Source organism: Eulemur rufifrons, chromosome 28 (assembly GCF_041146395.1).
Source record: "Eulemur rufifrons isolate Redbay chromosome 28, OSU_ERuf_1, whole genome shotgun sequence".
Classification (NCBI taxonomy): Eukaryota; Metazoa; Chordata; class Mammalia; order Primates; family Lemuridae; genus Eulemur; species Eulemur rufifrons.
The window spans coordinates 23,777,240-23,796,242 of record NC_091010.1 but is presented as its reverse complement, the minus strand read 5'-3'; the positions used below and the strand labels follow the sequence as shown (position 1 = coordinate 23,796,242).

The 19,003-nt window shown below is 34.8% G+C and overlaps 1 protein-coding gene across 4 annotated transcripts in view; it reads right to left on the bottom strand.

The window, feature by feature from the left end:
- HERC4 (HECT and RLD domain containing E3 ubiquitin protein ligase 4) overlaps nucleotides 1-19,003 on the bottom strand; it is a 117,916-nt gene that overhangs the window by 66,620 nt on the left and 32,293 nt on the right. For 3 of the 4 annotated variants that reach the window (XM_069460993.1, XM_069460992.1, XM_069460994.1), the window contains exons 6-9: nucleotides 16,925-17,146; nucleotides 15,355-15,446; nucleotides 10,237-10,367; nucleotides 2,056-2,216 (exon numbers count right to left, since the gene is read on the bottom strand). In XM_069460993.1, coding sequence (XP_069317094.1) covers nucleotides 2,056-2,216; nucleotides 10,237-10,367; nucleotides 15,355-15,446; nucleotides 16,925-17,146 — 606 coding nt within the window. Of the gene's footprint in view, nucleotides 1-2,055; nucleotides 2,217-10,236; nucleotides 10,368-15,354; nucleotides 15,447-16,924; nucleotides 17,147-19,003 lie in introns of those variants that run through there. The other variant, XM_069460995.1, reaches the window with a different exon arrangement.

Genomic DNA, 19,003 nt, shown 5'->3' with positions numbered 1-19,003 from the left:
AACTTTACAGAAAACCCAGGATTCTGGTTTCCACCAATAGATAAAATAAATGAGAAAACAATTCTGAGGCATACTTAGGGATGGTAAAATATAAAAAGAGAAAGCACATCTTGGTTTCAGCATGTCAACAAAATGAATTAGAAAACAGCATTCAAATATTTCAAACTCTTTAGTAAATTAGTGTCAATGAAAAAATTAAATAATAGAACATAAAAATAAATAAAGGCCAGACATGGTGGCTCACAATCATAATCCCAGCACTTTGGGAGGCAGAGGCGGAGGATCTCTTGAGCCCAGGAGTTCAAGACCAGCCTGGGCAACACAGTGAGACCCTAGTCTCTACCAAAAAAAAAAAAAAAGAAGAAAAATTAGTCCGATGTGGTGGCACCTGCTTGTAGTCCCAGCTAACTTGGGAGGCTAAGACAGGAGGATCATTTGAGCCCAGGAGTTAAAGACGTTAAAGTGAATTGTCATCATACTACTACACTTCCAGCCTGGGCAGCAGAGCAAGACCCTGCTTCCAAAAAAATTTTAAAAATAAAAGAAAGGAGGCCGGGCGCGGTGGCTCACGCCTGTAATCCTAGCACTCTGGGAGGCCGAGGCGGGTGGATCGCTCAAGGTCAGGAGTTCGAGACCAGCCTGAGCAAGAGTGAGATCCCGTCTCTACTAAAAATAGAAAGAAATTATATGGACAACTAAAATATATATATACAAAAAATTAGCCGGGCATAGTGGCGCATGCCTGTAGTTCCAGCTACTCGGGAGGCTGAGGCAGTAGGATCGCTTAAGTTCAGGAGTTTGAGGTTGCTGTGAGCTAGACTGATGCCACGGCACTCACTCTAGCCTGGACAACAAAGTGAGACTCTGTCTCAAAAAAAAAATAAATAAATAAATAAAAATAAAAGAAAGGAAAAGGAAAAAGAAAAGGAAAAGGAAAAGGAAAGGAAAGGAAAGGAATACAGGTTTGGCTAAAGCAGCAAGGATATAAAAAGCAAATTTAAAAATTTTAATATTTTGAATAAGTGATTGATTTATATAGTTCAAATTTTTAAAGACAGAAAATAATGTACAATTTAAAACTCTTATAGATACCCAAAAGAACTAAAAGCAGCATCTCAGAGATACTTGTACACCCATGTTCACAGCAGCATTATTCACAATTGCCAAAAGGTGATGAAACCTAATTGTCTATTAACAAATGAATAAACAAAATGTGGTACAGGCATACCTTGTAAATATTTTGGGTTTGGTTACAGATGACTGCAATAAAGTGAATACGCCAATAAAGCAAATCACATGAATTTTTGGTTTCTCTGTTTATAAAAAGTTACACTTACACTATACTGTAGTTTATTAAGTGTGCAAAAGCATTATATCTAAAAGAAAAGTCTATATACCTTAATTTAAAAATACTTTATTTGTTAAAAAATGCTAACAATCATCTGAACCTTCATCAAGTACTAATCTTTTTGCCACTGATCAGAGTGGTGGCTGCAACAATTTTTCTTTTTTGAGTCAAGTCAAAGTCACAGAAACAGCAGAATGGTGCTTGCCAAAGGCCAGGCCAGGAGGAGGAGGGAATAGAGTGTTGTTTAATGGGGATAGACTTTTAGTTTTGCAAAATGAAGAATTCTAGAGATTGGTTACATAACAATGTGAATATACAAAACACCACTGAATTGTACACTTAGAAATGATTACATTTGCAAATTTTGTTATGTATATTTTACCACAATTAAAAAAAACTCCCTCCCACTTAAAAATGATTGCATTTGCAAATTGTATGTTATGTATATTTCACAATTAAAAAAAAACCTCCCTCCCACTGGTATCTCGCCACCACCTAGATCGTCCTCTGGAATTACTTTTACTACTTTATTTACCCAGAAATTCCTTATGCACATATAAGTAAATATAAGCAAACTAAGCAACCATATACATTGTTAACAGTGCATTTTAGAATTCTTTCAAATACAGAAAGTTCATCATTTAAGACAAACATTTTTAACAAGAAGTTTAATATGTATAGCAAAGCTTTGATATAACAGAACTTACCAATATCTGGCAGACATTGTCCATTATAAGGGAGCCAATTTCCTTTTACAGTGAAGGGACTTTTCCTGTTGCTTGTTGAACCAGTTCCCAGCTGTCCATTACCACCAAGCCCAAAAGAGTAAATTCGTCCTGATGAAGGAACAAAAGCAGAAGTGTGCTGCCTAGAGTAAAATGATAGAAAACCTCAGACTTAATGTTACCTTCCAAACAATTTACATTGAGAAAAGCATAGCAAATACAGTCTTAATCTATACTAAATGAATCCTATATCACACAGGTAGTCTGCATAACCATAGTCCAGAAAATATCCACAGATGTCCACATTTGAAAAGACCCAGATCTATACTGAAATCCCTTATAATATAGATGATTCAGCACCACAGTAGCGTCTATGTTGTCCCAGGAAGCCCTGCTCCCCTTCTAGCCAAGAGCTATAGTCTTGAAAGCCCACCATGTGGGCACCACCCAAAAGTTTTAGGGTAAGAACCATGTAATTTAGTACCAATCAGAAGATTGGTATATATACCAATGCACAACAGAAACAATGTTTCCTTTCTCCCGGGGAAACTGATCCTTACGGGTATGCACCCAGACTCCTCTGGAGGTACTATAGTAAAGGCAAACCTACGAAACCACAGAATCATAGCTGAAGAGGACCCACCAATCTACTGAGTAAACTCATCCAACTCCCTCTGATGGTTCACTATGTTTAGGAATGGATTAAATGTGATCATCCAGGTTTAGGTTTTGTATTCCTCAGTATAAGGTTTTATGTCTTCAATCAAGTCTGGAAAATTCTCAAGCATTATTTTAATAAATAATCTCTCCCCCATTCATTCCTCTCTTGTTGTAGAATAGAATTAGACAAATGTTGGACCTTTCCAATATATGCTACGAGTTTCTTAATCTCTCTTTTATCTGCATGCTCTTATGAGTAATTTCTCTGAATATATCAAATCACTACTTTTCTTTTTAGCAGTGTGTCCAACCTGCTGTTGTACTTATCCACTGAATTTTAAATTTCAATGACGATGCTTTAACCCATTTCTAGAAGGTTTTTTCCCAATCCCTAGAAAAACTCTAGAAGGATTTTTCTCCATTAATTTATATATTGTAAATTATAATAAATATATGCACCAACCTGAACTACTTTGTACTAATTTCTTGGATTATGAGGTTTTCAAGTATACACTCAAGCTCCAAACCCACTCTAAGACAGCCCTGTAGTTACAAATTCTCAGGGGAGTTCCATATCGGGAACCAGGCCAAGGACAGAAAGAAAAGCTCCTTACATCAGCAGGGAAATATTTCATTGTGTACCCTTTCCATGAAATGGTTTTATTGGGAAGACATGGCATTTCAGATCTCATTTATGCTTCTGTCAGGTCTTAGATTTCATCTCCTGCCCCAAACTTCTTTGCCATCTGTAGTATACTGTTTATTTTTCTCCTTATACCCATATCCCATACAATACGACTTTTTCAGCTGTTCCCACAAAGGTGGGGGTCTCCATGTCCTAAATCTGGGTCCTAATCTACAGCTTGCTTTGGCCAACAAAATGCAGCAGAAGCAACAGTGCCTTAGTTCTGAGTCTATGCCTCACAAGTGGCTTTATACTCTTTCCCTCTCTATCTTTAGGAATCCTGCTCTACCACTGTAAGAATTATTCAAGGTTAGTAGATGAAGGATGAGATACAATGCAGAACAGAGACAAGCAGTCTCATCCTAGATTCCCAATCCCTAGCCAGATCATCAGCTGATCATCTGAGCCCAGCTAAATCCAGACAAAATTACTGTAACACGGAATTATTAGATAAATAAATAACTTTTTAAGCCACTAAGTTTTAGGGTGATTTGTTTAGCACTATAAGCTAATTAATACATTACCTAGACTGGCAAATTCTTTCAGAGTAGCTCCAGAGTCAATTTAAACTAACAGCTTTGGTTTTCAAATTTGTTTTTGCCATGGGGAATATCCTTTACTGCCCAGCAAATTCACCTGTGCTATTTAAAAGGTATTTTGGTTCAAAAGAGTTTTCAGATTACTAGATTGCCAGATTACTAGAAAACGTAAGTAGAATCTAACCATCTTCTCTCAGAGCCAGATGAGTCAATGTCAATCAAAAGTTTTTAAAGCAAGGCTACCTTTTTAACAAAGCAAATGTTAAATGGAATCCTTGCATATAAAATAGACAAATTACTATGGTTGAACAATTGCCGATATGGTTAACATTGTCCATTCTGCTTCCCCTAAGCAGCAGCCACTGTGACATCTCAAAGAAACACATCAATAGTTTAAAAATTACTGTAATACTAGTTTATTAAAACTCCTCCTAAAACTGGTCTACTAAAGCAGTGGTTCTTATTGAAATGGGAATCATCTGGGAGCAAATCTAGGCAATGGTATGTATTTTTTAAAACTCTCCAAGTGATTAGAGTGGGAAGTTAGGGTTCAGAGCCACTGAATGAACATAACTATCTTAAGCCCTAAATTTGACATAATAGCTCAAAAAGCATTACATTATACTACCAGAATGTGAACTTTTTCCTTTTGGATCATCTCCTGATGGACTCACATTTCTAGTACTCTTTGACCGCTTCCTTCAGGAGGTGTCTGACAATTATTCAATAAGGAAATAATACATATTTTGTATAGTACTGACCACTTGAAAGTCAAATTGGTCAAAATACCAGATACCTACCTAAATTCCTTCTGTAGGATGTTCCTATATCTCAATATGCAACTGAAAATTCACCCTTGATCCAACAGTTACATGAATAAAATTGCTGAAAAGAACTGGGTTTACAAAGCTAAGAATGACTATTCAAATCATGTACATTTTAACTGTTAAGAATTACAAAATTGGGCCGGGCGCGGTGGCTCACGCCTGTAATCCTAGCACTCTGGGAGGCCGAGGCGGGTGGATCGCTCAAGGTCAGGAGTTCGAGACCAGCCTGAGCAAGAGCGAGACCCCGTCTCTACTAAAAAAAATAGAAAGAAATTATCTGGCCAACTAAAATATATATAGAAAAAATTAGCCGGGCATGGTGGCGCATGCCTGTAGTCCCAGCTACTCGGGAGGCTGAGGCAGTAGGATCGCTTAAGCCCAGGAGTTTGAGGTTGCTGTGAGCTAGGCTGACGCCACGGCACTCACTCTAGCCCGGGCAACAAAGTGAGACTCTGTCTCAAAAAAAAAAAAAAAAAAAAAAAAAAAGAATTACAAAATTGGATAACATTAAATAATTTATATTTCACAAGAGACTAATAAAATATTTCACCTAAAAAATGATCTAAATTTACTACCCTGTAGTACTAAGCATGCACATTCCTATCATGGCCTGATGGTTAAGCAGAATATATTCCCTATACCTTAACTTTGGCCATGTAAGTTGCTTTTGGTGTATAAGATTTCAGTGCATGTGATACAAGTAGAAGCTTGAGATGTACTGTGCAGTTGAGTTTGACTTCTTGTGCATTTGCCATCATCAAGAGAATAAAATACCCAGAGCAGCCCACTGCTTCTCTGGAATGGGCCCAAGAATGAAACATGTAACAAGTCAACCCAGCTGAAACACAGCCTGGGCAAAGCCACCTCAATGAACAGGCAGCTTGAAATAGAAATGTCCCAGTTAACTTGTAGCCCAAGTAAGAGCCACTCCAGCTAACCTAAGGCCTGAGGAAGAATCACTTTAACTGAACTATAGAGTAAGAAATAAATATTTACTATTACATGTCACTGACATGTTGTACACAAGAGACCGATACAGACATTGTAAATTTTATGTCAACAAGTTTAAAATTAGGCAAAATGTAAAAACTATGAAAAATTTAATTTCTACATAATTGACTCATGAAAATAAAAGCTACCTTATAGCCATTAAAGAAACTAAATAATGTGTTAAAAATTCTAAAAAAAAAAAAAAAAAAGCCAGGCCAAGATGGCTTTAATGACAAGTTCTACCAACATCTCAAGCTGTTATAGTTTTGTCCCTTAGGTCTAAGTCTGTTATCCATCATGAATTAATTTTTATGAGTGGCGAGAGGTGCAGGTGCTTGTTTCAGCCTTCTGTATGTGGTCACCCAATTTTCCCAGGACCATATATTGATTCTTTACCCCAGTGTATGTTTTTGTCTGCTTTGCCAAAGATCAAAGGGCAATATGAGGATGGATTCATATATGAGTTCTCTGTTCTGATCCATAGATCTATGTCTCTGGTTTTTGTGCCAGTACCAAGCTGTTTTGGTTATTATAGCCTTGTAGTATAGCTTGAAGTCTAGTAAAGTGATGCTTCCTGATTTGTTCTTATTACATAAGGACGAATTAGCTATTCATTCGGGGTCTTTTCTGGTTCCATATGAGGCATGGAATTATTTTTTCTAGGTCTGCAAAAAATAATGTTGGTATTTTAATGGGGATTGCATTGAATCTGTAAATCACTTTGGGTACTACAGACATTTTACCAATGTTGATTCTGCGGATTCATGAGCATGATATGTTTTTCCATCTGTTTACATCCTCTGCAATTTCTTTCCTCAGAGTTTTGTAGTTCTCCCTATAGAGGTCTTTCACCACCTTAAATATTTTCCGAGGTATTTTATTTTCTTTGTTGCTATCATGAAAGGTATTGCATCTTTGATTTGATTCTCAGCTTGACTGTTATCGGCATACATGAAAGCTACTGATTTGTGTACACTGATTTTGTAGCCTGAGACTTTGCTGAATTTATTAATTCCAGGAGTCTCTTGGTTGAGTCTTTGGGATTTTCTAGATATAAAACCATATTGTCGGCCGGGCGCGGTGGCTCACGCCTGTAATCCTAGCACTCTGGGAGGCCGAGGTGGGCGGATTGTTTGAGCTCAGGAGTTCGAGACCAGCCTGAGCAAGAGCAAGACCCCATCTCTACTAAAAATAGAAAGAAATTATATGCATAGCTAAAAATATATATAGAAAAAATTAGCCGGGCATGGTGGTGCATGCCTGTAGTCCCAGCTACTCGGGAGGCTGAGACAGGAGGATCGCTTGAGCTCAGGAGTTTGAGGTTGCTGTGAGCTAGGCTAACGCCACGGCACTCACTCTAGCCTGGGCAACAGAGTGAGACTCTGTCTCAAAAAAATAAAATAAAAAAAAAAAAAAAAAAAACCATATTGTCAGCAAAGATCAATAGTTTGACCTCTTCTTTCCCCATTTGGATACCCTTGATTTCCTTCTCTTGTCCGATTGCTCTGGTTAGGACTTCCAGCATTATGTTGAATAGAAGTGGTGATAGTGAGCATCCTTGTCTTGTTCCAGTTCTATAAAGGAATGCTGCATATGATTTTTAACAATTGTGTTTGGACGATTCAATGGAGGGAAAAGAGTCTTTTCAACCAATAGTGCTGAGAAAACTGGAGAGCCAAATGCAAAAGAATAGAGCTAGACTCTTATATCATATATAAAAATTAACTCAAAATAGATCAAAGACCTACATGTAAAAACTAAAACTATAAAACTCACAGAAGAAAACAGGGGAAAGCTTCCTGACATTGGATTTGGCAATTTTTTGGATATGACACCAAAGGCACAGCCAAAAAAAGAAAAAAATAGACAAATTGGACTTAATGAAAATTTAAAACTTTTGTGCACCAAAAGACACTAACAACAGAATACAAAGGCAACCCACAGAATGGAAGACAATATCTGCAAATCATGTATCATCTGATAAGGGATTAATATCCAGAATATATTGAGAATTCCTAGAAAGCAACAACAACAATCAGATTCTAGGATGGGCAAAGGACTTAAACAGATATTTCCCCAAAGATGTACAAATGGTCAATAAACGTGAAAAAAGCTCAACATCACTAATCATTAGGAAATGCAAATGAAAACCACAATGGGGTACCACCTTACACCTATTAGAATGGATATTTTCAAAACAAACAGTAAAAAAAACAGAAAATAACAAGTGTTGGCAAGGATGTAGAGAAATTGAAACCCTTCTGCAGTGCTGAGGAAAAAAAGTGTCGCCACTATGGAAAACAGTATGGCAGTTCTTAAGAAAATCAAAAATAGAATTACCATATGATCCACAAATTCCACTTCTGGGTATACACTCAAAAGAACTGAAGGCATTTTTAACCCATGTTCATAGCAGCAATGTTCACAATAGCTAAAACATAGAAGCAACCTAAGTATCCGCTGACAGATGAATGGATAAGCAAAATATAGTATATACATACAATGGAATACTATTCAGCCTTAAAAAGGAAGGAAATTCTAACATATGATAGATATAATATGGATGAACCTTGAGGACACTATCTAGAGTGAAATAAGCCAGTCACAAAAAGACAAATGCTCTAAGATTCCACTTATATGAAGTATCTAGAGTAGTCAAATTCATATAGACAGAAAGTAGAATTGTGGTTGCCAGGAGTGAGGGAGTGAGGGAGAATGAGGAGTTACTGCTTAATGGGTATAGAGTTTCAATTTTGCAAGATGAAAGAAAGTAGTTGTAGAGCTAAAGAGTGGTGACAGTTTGACAACAATATGAATGTACTTAATACTACTGACTGTACACTTAAAAATAGTTAAAATGGTAAACTTGTATACATTTTACCACAAAAAAATTTTGTTTAAATGGTGCTAGGGTAGTTGACTATTCATGTTTCATATAAAAAAAATTTGATTTCTTAAGATTATACCTCCTCCTCCCAAAAAAAATCAACTTTAGAGAGCTTATAGATCTTCATGTAAAAAGCAAAACTATGAGTTTCTGAAGAGAAAGGAGATGAATTGCCTTTAAGTTTTCAGGTAGGAAAAGATTTCTTAAGAAATAAATGGCCCTAACCATAGGTAAAAGATTGATAAATTCAACTGCATTAAAACTTAAAACTTTTGTTCATCAGAAGACAACAATGAAAATGACAAAACAAAGAATGGGAAGACATCTGCAAAACATATTCCCAATAAAGAACTTTTACCCCTTTATTGGGAAACAATACATTATCAACTTGTAACCACAGTACATTAAAAACTACTATAAATCAATTTTTTATATCCCAGGGAAATGTAAATGGCCAATAAACATATGAAAAGGTATTCAAGTGAATCATGGAGATGCAGATTATAATTATGATGAAGTAATAATAAATATCCAAGAGATGAGCAAAAATTTAGAAGTCTGACAATACCAAATGGTGACAAGGACATGGAGCACTGGGAATTCTCATGCACTCCTAATGGGAATGTAAACTCATAAAACCAACCTGGAAAATACAGCTTAACATACAAAATTCAAATTAAGTAACCTAGCAATTTAATTCTAGATGTATATGAAGGTTTATGTATACCATATAATAAATGTTCAAAGCAACATTACTTGTTTTTGTTTCTTTTTCTTTTTTTCCAAGGGTTCATGTTTTACAAAGCAACATTATATGTAATAGCCAAAAACCAGAAACACCCAAATGTCCATCAGCAACAGAATGAATAAATCATATATGCATAAAATTGAATAAAACACAATAATGAGACTTAATGATTGAGAACCCTAACTACACAAAAATCATACAAGCATGTTAAGAGGAAAAAATGAGTCACTGAAGAAAACCTACAGTGTGATTTTATATGTTTGAAACTAATAGTTGCCAAAACTAAACTAGATCACATAGGGATACATACAAGGTGGGAAAACATTAAGCTAAGTGGTCAAAATTAAGTGGTCGAGAAAGGTACATTTTGCTACTTAGGAGTCTCCTCAATGTAGTATCCCCAAAGATGAAGCTCAATTTCAAAGATTCTGCTATTTACTCCCAAGAACTGAGACTCAGGAGATCAGTATACCAATTAAACTTTTACCACTAACTAATTTTGTCTTAATAACTGGTCAATTTCCTCATCTCTTAAGGAAAAAAGGTAGAAAAAAAGAGGATCTATAGTTTCCCTTTCAAATGTGATGCCAAATACAACAAATACAGTATTACATTATTAACATCCTGCCTCAGCTAAATGTTTCAAGTAGAGATAGGTAAAATAATCAGTATAAAAGATGTTTCCCCTGCCACGATGACTCCTCAAAAGCAAATCAATCTGGGAAGAATATTGCACCTAAGATTATTAGATCCCTAAAACAATTCATTAAACAACCCCTAATCGATTATAGCATACAAACCAAAATGCTCTTTATATAATAGCTTACCTTCCACAAGCAATCTGAGTAACAATGCTTCCCATGAGTTCAAAAACTTTCCTTGGGTTTATTTCATGACTGGTAGAGTTGTGACCCAGCTGACCATACCCTCCAGCTCCAAAAGTAAACACTCCACCTTCCTAAAAAAAGACAAAACCCCTTAATATCAGAAGGACTGATAAAAGAAAACAACTGATGTCCAGTAAAATAAATTAATCTTTAATATGGACTCAATTTTTTCTCTTCTATTGTCTTCATAACTCAACAGATGATAGGTGACTCTTTCAAAATAAAATACCTTAAAACTAAGAATTCCAGGTTAAACACTAAGTATTTTCATATATTCTTAAAGTATTTAATGATGTTTTAACCATTACAAAATATTTAGTTGAAATCATCATTAAAGAGATACTAATACTTATTTATTTTCATTGCCTTTCATTATCATTACACTCTCCTGTTGAATTCCAAGTATACATTTATAAAATCTCACAAAACCTGAAAATGGTATTGTCTTCAGTTTTCAAGCTAGCTATGCTTTGAATATAAATGCTCTACAAAGAGTACATGTAAGCCAAGTGTACAAATATAGCAGTTTTTAGAATATAACTGCTGTAACACAGCAAAAAATTTTACGTTTTATAAACACATAACTGAATTAGAGGTTACATATTTTTTAAAAATCCATGACAACTTAACACAACCACAATTAGTATTTTCAAGTTCAACAGCTTTTCGTCATAGTTATAGCTACATATGCAATTCTGTATCCTGTTTACATTATTTGATAACATTAAGTTCTTATATATATTGCTGTATAAGAAAACTGATTTTTCTTTTCAAAACTTACAGAAAATTTCAAACAAATACACAAAAGTAAAGATAAAATGGTAGTAAATCATCATATAACCATCACTCAGTTTCAATAACTGGGAAAGCACTGGTTATTTTGTTTCATTAAGGCACTACCCTTCTTTGTTGGAGGAAAAAAGCACTGCAGTAATTTAAAGCAAACTATGGTCATCAAATTATTTCACCCATAAATGTGTATATATCTTTAACAGCATATAACTCTAACAGATACAAATACATACCCACAATCCAGGCCATGATTAAATTTTCCTGGATTGTTTTTCTGCATCATGTCACAAAGCATGTGTCTTGTCCGTGAAGTTAAAAACAAATAAGTAGGTCAAAGTAATCAGTCTAATCCATCCCCATTAAGCTTAATGTTTTTTTCCTAGATCCATTATTTCATCGGGGAGCATAAAATTGTGATTTTCTAATTTTATTATTTCTTCTAGATTTATGAGCTGAAAATCTTCTATAAAGAACTTAACTCATCAACTATTAAATTATCCTGAAATACAACTTGCAAATGAATGGCAGGATAAATGCTTAATTCTGTCTCATTATTTAACAATTTTAAAAAAAATGAGCTGTCCTAACAACTTCCAAAAGTAAGCAATAAATTGTTTGTATTGATCTAGGGGGAGAGGAAGATCAATACAAACTCATGGATTTTTATACATTTGATGTATTTCCATTTGTCGCAGTCATTATTTCTTTTTGATACCCAGTGAAAGTTCTTTCAAATTGTCCTTCTGACAGGACCCTAGTAATCTTTGCTTTTCTGTACCACAAAATGCCCAAAGGTATTCTTAATACATTTTTTTTGCCCCAGACATGGAATCAAGATTCTTCTGCAAGCAGCCCTGGTTCCTTTAAATGGAGAATCTACAGCAATCAAGGGATGCTCACTGAATCTAGATTGCAATGGTTCATTACTTCTGGGACCCGTTCAATGACAATGTCAAAAACAAAACAAAAACAACATATTTTTAGAAGGAGAAAAATAAATTAAGAATTCATACTAATACTTGTGATTCAAATTAAAGATCACAGAATTTTTAACTTAACTCCTATAATTTTATACCTATCTCTTTTCTCTTAAAGCTGAAAATCATAGTTTCTAATGATGGTAAAATAACTACTTACTTGCTATATCTTATATATGGGAGATATATATATATATATATATATATTTATCCTATCCTATTTCTAATGATAGTAAAATAATACTTATTTGCTTTATCCTACAGATGTAACATGGGAAAAGACAGTAACAATACAACCACAGAATGCAGCTTAAGAATTCTTTGTGGATTCGGTTTATCCTTAGCGTATTTCCCCTTAGTGATAATGTACAGAGAAATACTATATTTTAAAATCACCTAAAATAATTCTTGTTTGTGTAGTTGTGCCACTAACTTGTTTTTCAATTTTTAAAGATTAATATATATAACTTTTATGTATAATTTATATACTTCATATAAAATTTAATTATACATAACCATTTCTGGATTCCAAAATCAATACTGTAAGGCAAGGTACATTTGTTTTAGCTATTAATTTTAAATTTATTCTTCTATTTTAAAAAATATAAACAACATGCAATATGTTTATATTTTACTCCCTTTCTTACACACACACAAGCCAGCTATTCTACACCTTGCTCTTTTTACTTAGCAATATATCCTGGAGATCATTCTATAGCATAAAATAGAGATCTCCTTCATTCTGTTTTATAGTTCACTATACTCCATTGCATGGATGTACCACAATTTATTCAACTAAGCTCATACTCAATAGACATTTGGATTTCATCATTATTAAAATAACGCCACAATAAATTGTGCATACTTAGTTTCGTATTTTGGGTGTAGATTCTTAAAAGTAGGATTGCTAAGTCAAAAGTTATCTCTAAATGTGATTTACATAATAAATTTATAAATAACTTGAAAAAAATGTGACATCTTTATGGAGGTATCTGCATATCCATTAACATGGCATGTCTTTCCATTTATTCTGTTTTTAAAAGTCAGTTTTTAAATCTTCCCTAATGGAGTTTCCTTAATGCAGTTTTCCTAATGTAGGTTTTGCACAAGAAAACTGCTTCATAAAGCAATCTTAATCTATTTACAAGAAATTCTTCCAGAAAAGCAAAAGATATATGGATATGGAATATATATATTTTGACTTAAATCAGGAGAAAGTAAAATATTTTACTTCACGGATACTTAAAACTATCTGATTTAGTTAAAAATAACGTACATAGGGGCCGGGCGCGGTGGCTCACGCCTGTAATCCTAGCACTCTGGGAGGCCGAGGCGGGTGGATTGCTCAAGGTCAGGAGTTCGAGACCACCCTGAGCGAGACCCCGTCTCTACTAAAAATAGAAAGACATTATATGGACACCTAAAAAAATCTATATAGAAAAAATTAGCCGGGCATAGTGGCGCATGCCTGTAGTCCCAGCTACTCGGGAGGCTGAGGCAGTAGGATCGCTTGAGCCCAGGAGTTTGAGGTTGCTGTGAGCTAAGCTGACGCCACGGCACTCACTCTAGCCTGGGCAACAAAGTGAGACTCTGTCTCAACCAAAAAAAAAAAAAAAAAAAAAAAATAACGTACATCAAAAATTCCAGTGGAAAAAAATATCGTCAGCTACTATCTTCTGAGAGGGGAATAAAGAAAATTAGCAGAATGAGCACTTTCAAAAACTCAATAGATACAAATAATTACGTATCCTGGGACATTAAGATGAGTAGTTATTTGAAAGGCTGAATTTGGAAAGCATTGTGAGTCTTTCTACCACAAAATTAGTTTCTGGAATGATACCACACAAAATATCTTTTATATTTTGATATAAAATATTTTTACTATTATTTCTACGTAGCCTTATTTCTTCCAAATACCAATGACAGACAAGAATGACTAAAATTTAAAACGTGCCAAATAAGACTTCAGTGATTACATCTGTAATGTTAATGCTAAATTCAACAAAATATGGTATAATAATTTACGATTGGCATGCGTAGCCAAACTTCTTTATTAAAAGACAATATAAGATATTTTAATATTAACTTTTATAATTGGTCATTATATTTTTTAAAGTGCTTTGAGTTCACTATATGTTTTTTTGTTTTTTTTGAGACAGAGTCTCTCTCTGTTGCCCAGGCTAGAGTGAGTGCCGTGGCATCAGCCTAGCTCACAGCAACCTCAAACTCCTGAGCTCAAGGGATCCTCCTGTCTCAGCCTCCCGAGTAGCTGGGACTACAGGCATGCACCACCATGCCCGGCTAATTTTTTCTATATATATTTTTAGTTGTCCATATAATTTCTTTCTATTTTTAGTAGAGATGGGGTCTCGCTCTTGCTCAAGCTGGTCTCGAACTCCTGAGCTCAAACGATCCGCCCACCTCGGCCTCCCAGAGTGCTAGGATTACAGGCGTGAGCCACCGCGCCCGGCCGAGTTCACTATATGTGACAGTGACTATTAAATAATTCTTGTCATGCTAACATTCCCAGCATGGGAGAAGAATGCAGAACTTTTAAGTCTGCTTAGAAGTTCATTTCTTTTTATCAATTTTATCTCCTACATAGGACAAAGAAAGACATAGAAATAAAAACATTAATTTCTAATTTGGCCAATGAAAAACCTGCCAGTTTCTTTATATTAAAATGACTACAATAAATAATTATCCAGTAGGGTTAGTTGAATGCTTTCATTTTCAGTTAACTTACAGTCCCTAGAGACTAAGCAATACTGATACTGAATTGGCAATTACCCAAGAAAAGGAGAGGTCAGAGTTAAAGCCATTGACACGACTGTGATGAAAGCTGACTGTAATTCCTTGCACAATACCTGGCCTATGAATAACAGATTCAATCTCCTCTAATACTTGTTATGAAATATTTATAAGCCAAATGGAAGCTAAATTCAAATTAGGCAGAGCTATATGATACAAATCGGTTTGATACAGCATGGCAAGCTTGATGAACTAAAATGGAATCAGTTTATTCAAAATATTATTTAACCAGTATTTTGTATGAAGCTGAGAAACTAAACAATATTATCACATGTAATACTATATCATAATTCACATTTTATAACAGAAAGCAAAGTTGAAAATTAGGGTTATTTTCAAGAATGAATAATAATCTAGGTCTTTTTTTCAAGATAAATTGTTTTTGAAACACTAATAACACATTTTAATATAAATATCACAAAAACACTCATTACAAAAGATTATGAGTAATAATAAAGAAGTTTTAGAAGTACAATACCTTGGTTAGCGCAGCAGTATGATCTTCTCCACAACAAATATAAACTATTTTCTGAGATCTTAGTGACTTTAGTAAATTAGGAACATATCTATCTGAAAATTCCAACAAGAGATGTTAACAGTATTTTCATAATAAAAACGCTTATAAAACGGGTTTTCTCTACAGCTTCCAAAGCTCAGTAGACAGTGATGACTAAATAATTGTAACTATGATCCAATGATTTTGCAGTACAAGCCTACTTAATTGAGTTCCCAGGTCTATCTATCCATGCTACTGTGATACTGAGGAATTTAAAAATAGAGTTAAGTGTTAAACAGCCAATATGCCAATCTACACAAGACTCAGCAATCAAGGTACTGCAAAACTATTCAACTGCTTCTAATTTTCCATATATACACATCATTCTTTATATTTGCCTCATGATAATTATGCTCACAGGATCCTAGCAAAAGCCTGAAAATTATACTTTCTGCTATTTTGTACCAGAAAAGATATATAATGTCCTAATCTGACATATTTTTCTTATGCAGAACAAAGTATTCTTTAATTCTTTCTGAGAATATTATCTGTTGATTATTACTAGTTGTTACTAGATCAACAACTCACTTTTGTCCATTTCAGTCATTACAATTATGCCAAACTTTATGAAATTAGTTTTTGTAGGTCAAGTATTGGCATTCAACCTAATGTAGTTATGAAAAACCAGTTCTAAGATCCCAACTTATTTCAAGTAGTTATAATTTTTTCAAAGTCAAGATGTTTATTTCCAAGATACTAACCAGCATCAGTGTTAACAGTGAAGCCCAAAGATTAATTTAACAACCCAAATCAGTTAAATATTTTCTTGAAAAACTCAAATAGATTAACAGTTCGTGTTACTTCCCCAGAATAATTTTATAGCTTCTTTCCACTGATGGTGGCCAGTAATGGAAAAACTTTTATCACCAATTTTAAGAAATGTTTTTCAACTATCTTTTAACAAACATCCAACAATAAAGATTTTGTCCAGATAAACTTTTTATAGTTTATTTTATAAGATTTTTTTTTTTTTTTTGAGACAGAGTCTCACTCTGTTGCCCAGGGCTAGAGTGCCATGGCATCAGCCTAGCTCACAGCAACCTCAAACTCCTGGGCTCAAGCAATCCTACTGCCTCAGCCTCCCAAGTAGCTGGGACTACAGGCATGTGCCACCATGCCCGGCTAATTTTTTCTATGTATTTTTATTTGTCCAGTTACTTTCTTTCTATTTTTTAGTAGAGATGGGGTCTCACTCTTGCTCAGGCTGGTCTCGAACTCCTGACCTCAAGCCATCCTCCCGCCTCGGCCTCCCAAAGTGCTAGGATTACAGGTGTGAGCCACCATGCCTGGCCAATGACAGGATATTTTTTAGCCTTCCACTACCCCAAAAAAATGATTATCAAATGGAATTTTTAAATTAACATCTCACCCTCACCTCTATACCAGGGAAGATTTGGATACATTTCTCTCTGACACTAAGAATCACTGATACATCTCAAAAGACCATCTCTTTTTTAAAAGTACATTTAAACTACAAATAATAAGAACCTACCATTTTCATCATTGAGACCTAGCTGACCAAATTTGTTGCGTCCCCATCCAAAGATAGCTCCAGAAAGGGTAAGGACAAAACTATGGGCTCCTCCAGCTGCAACTTGCATGAAAGGGATTCCAAGCAAAGACTTAATCAGCTGTGGCGAAGTCTGCTTTTTACAGTCAATGCCTAAACCCAATTGGCCATATTTATTCTGTCCCCAACAGAAGACTTCACTTGCTGTAAAACAAAAATAAAAAAATTACTTTTCTCACATGCAATTATAAATTTCATTTGAAGATCATCTATTAATTTGGGACATTCTTCCTCTCATCAGATGAAAATACATATTTCTCTTTTTAGCAATTATTTCTGTATGAAAATATAATACTACCTAGAAGAATATTCTGTATTAGTACACTTTAAGTTTGACTGACTACACTAATGAATATGTGAGTCACATGACTAGGAGCAATCTCATTTCTTTATACTCTTCAACAAAAGACTGTCTCTTTCTAATATTCCTAAAGTCTTACTTTTATTCTATACTTTCTCCCAAGAAGCACTCAACCAAGCTCAAGGCTTCAGTTAGCAAGTATATGCTGATCACATTCAAAATTTTATCACTAGCCCAGACCTCTCCTGAGCAATAAACCCATGTAACCCATTGTTTACCTGACATCAACACTTGGAATATTTCAAAGGCATTCCCAAAGCCGAATTCATGACCCCACCCTAATTCGCATACCTTGACCTCTTTCCATAGTTCCCCATTTTGGTAAATGACATCATAACTGATTCAGAAGCACAAGTTATAAACCTAGGGAGTCTTCCTTAATACCCCACTCCTCTTTTGCCTCATACACATCCAATCCATCATCTACCGCTGAGTTATATATAGTTTTCTTTCTGAAGAAAAATATGGCAGATAGGTCCATTCCTCACTATCTTACCTGGTTCCCATAATCATTCTCCCTGCCTGTCACTTTTGCTCCACCATTGCCATCCTACTTCGCAACTTTAGACATCTTTTCATTAAACCAACAAGTGACACTAAATAATTGATACACACTAATAACTGATTTTTGAAAATTCATACTACAAAATAGTACATACTTTTTACAAAAAAATTAGATCCCTGGTTCCTCTTCCAAGAGACAACCAACCAGTCTTACCAACTACTAATAAGTCCTTCCAGAAATGTTCTATGCACATATAAGCAGATATTTGCATATATGCAGAGATATTATAAAAATGCCTATTTGATAATGTTGCTTATCTGAAAAAAAAAATTCTCATTTGCTCTTGGGATAAACACTTTTAACAAGGCCTGTAAGGCTCTGTGTGACCTATTATGTTTCCAGTTTCTTTTCATACCAGCCTCTTCCCTCACTCACCATACTTGCCTTCCTTTACATTCTCCAAAGAACACTTCACACACACTTCCTGTTCCCTCAGCCTATACCTTCTCCTTATCCTTGTCCAGTTCCTTCTACTATCCCAGCAGGAGCCTTCCTTCCCTGATCCCTCAGATTAAGTCTGGTCCCCTGATATATGTTCTAAATACCCTAAACTTTTTCTTTACAATCATTGTCGCAGTATATAATTATATCATTATCTGTGTGACCGTATCATGAGGGCTAGTAAGTATAATAGTAAGTATACACCACTGTATACTATAGTGTGCCCAGTTCCTACTAAGTACTCAAAAAAATGTATGTTAAATGAATAAGATTTTGCCTAAAGCATAAAGCTGAACAAAGCCAAAAAAAAAAAAAAAAAAAAAAACAGGTTAAGATGGAAAACCCCTCAGTAAAATCTTTAGGTTTAAATTTATGTTAGATCTACATACCAAAATATCAAAAGAGGAGTTGACAAAGCAACAACAAAGAATACATAGAGATGTCATGTTCCTCACCACCTACCGAAATCCAAATTCCTTACTATGACATTAAGACCCTTTATAACAGATTTCTATTTTTACCTCAGCCTCAACTAAAGTATATCTCCCATGTCCTCACAATATCCACATAAAACTACATGCCAATACTCATATACATCACTTTCTTAAATCTATGCCTTTACTAGTACTATCCC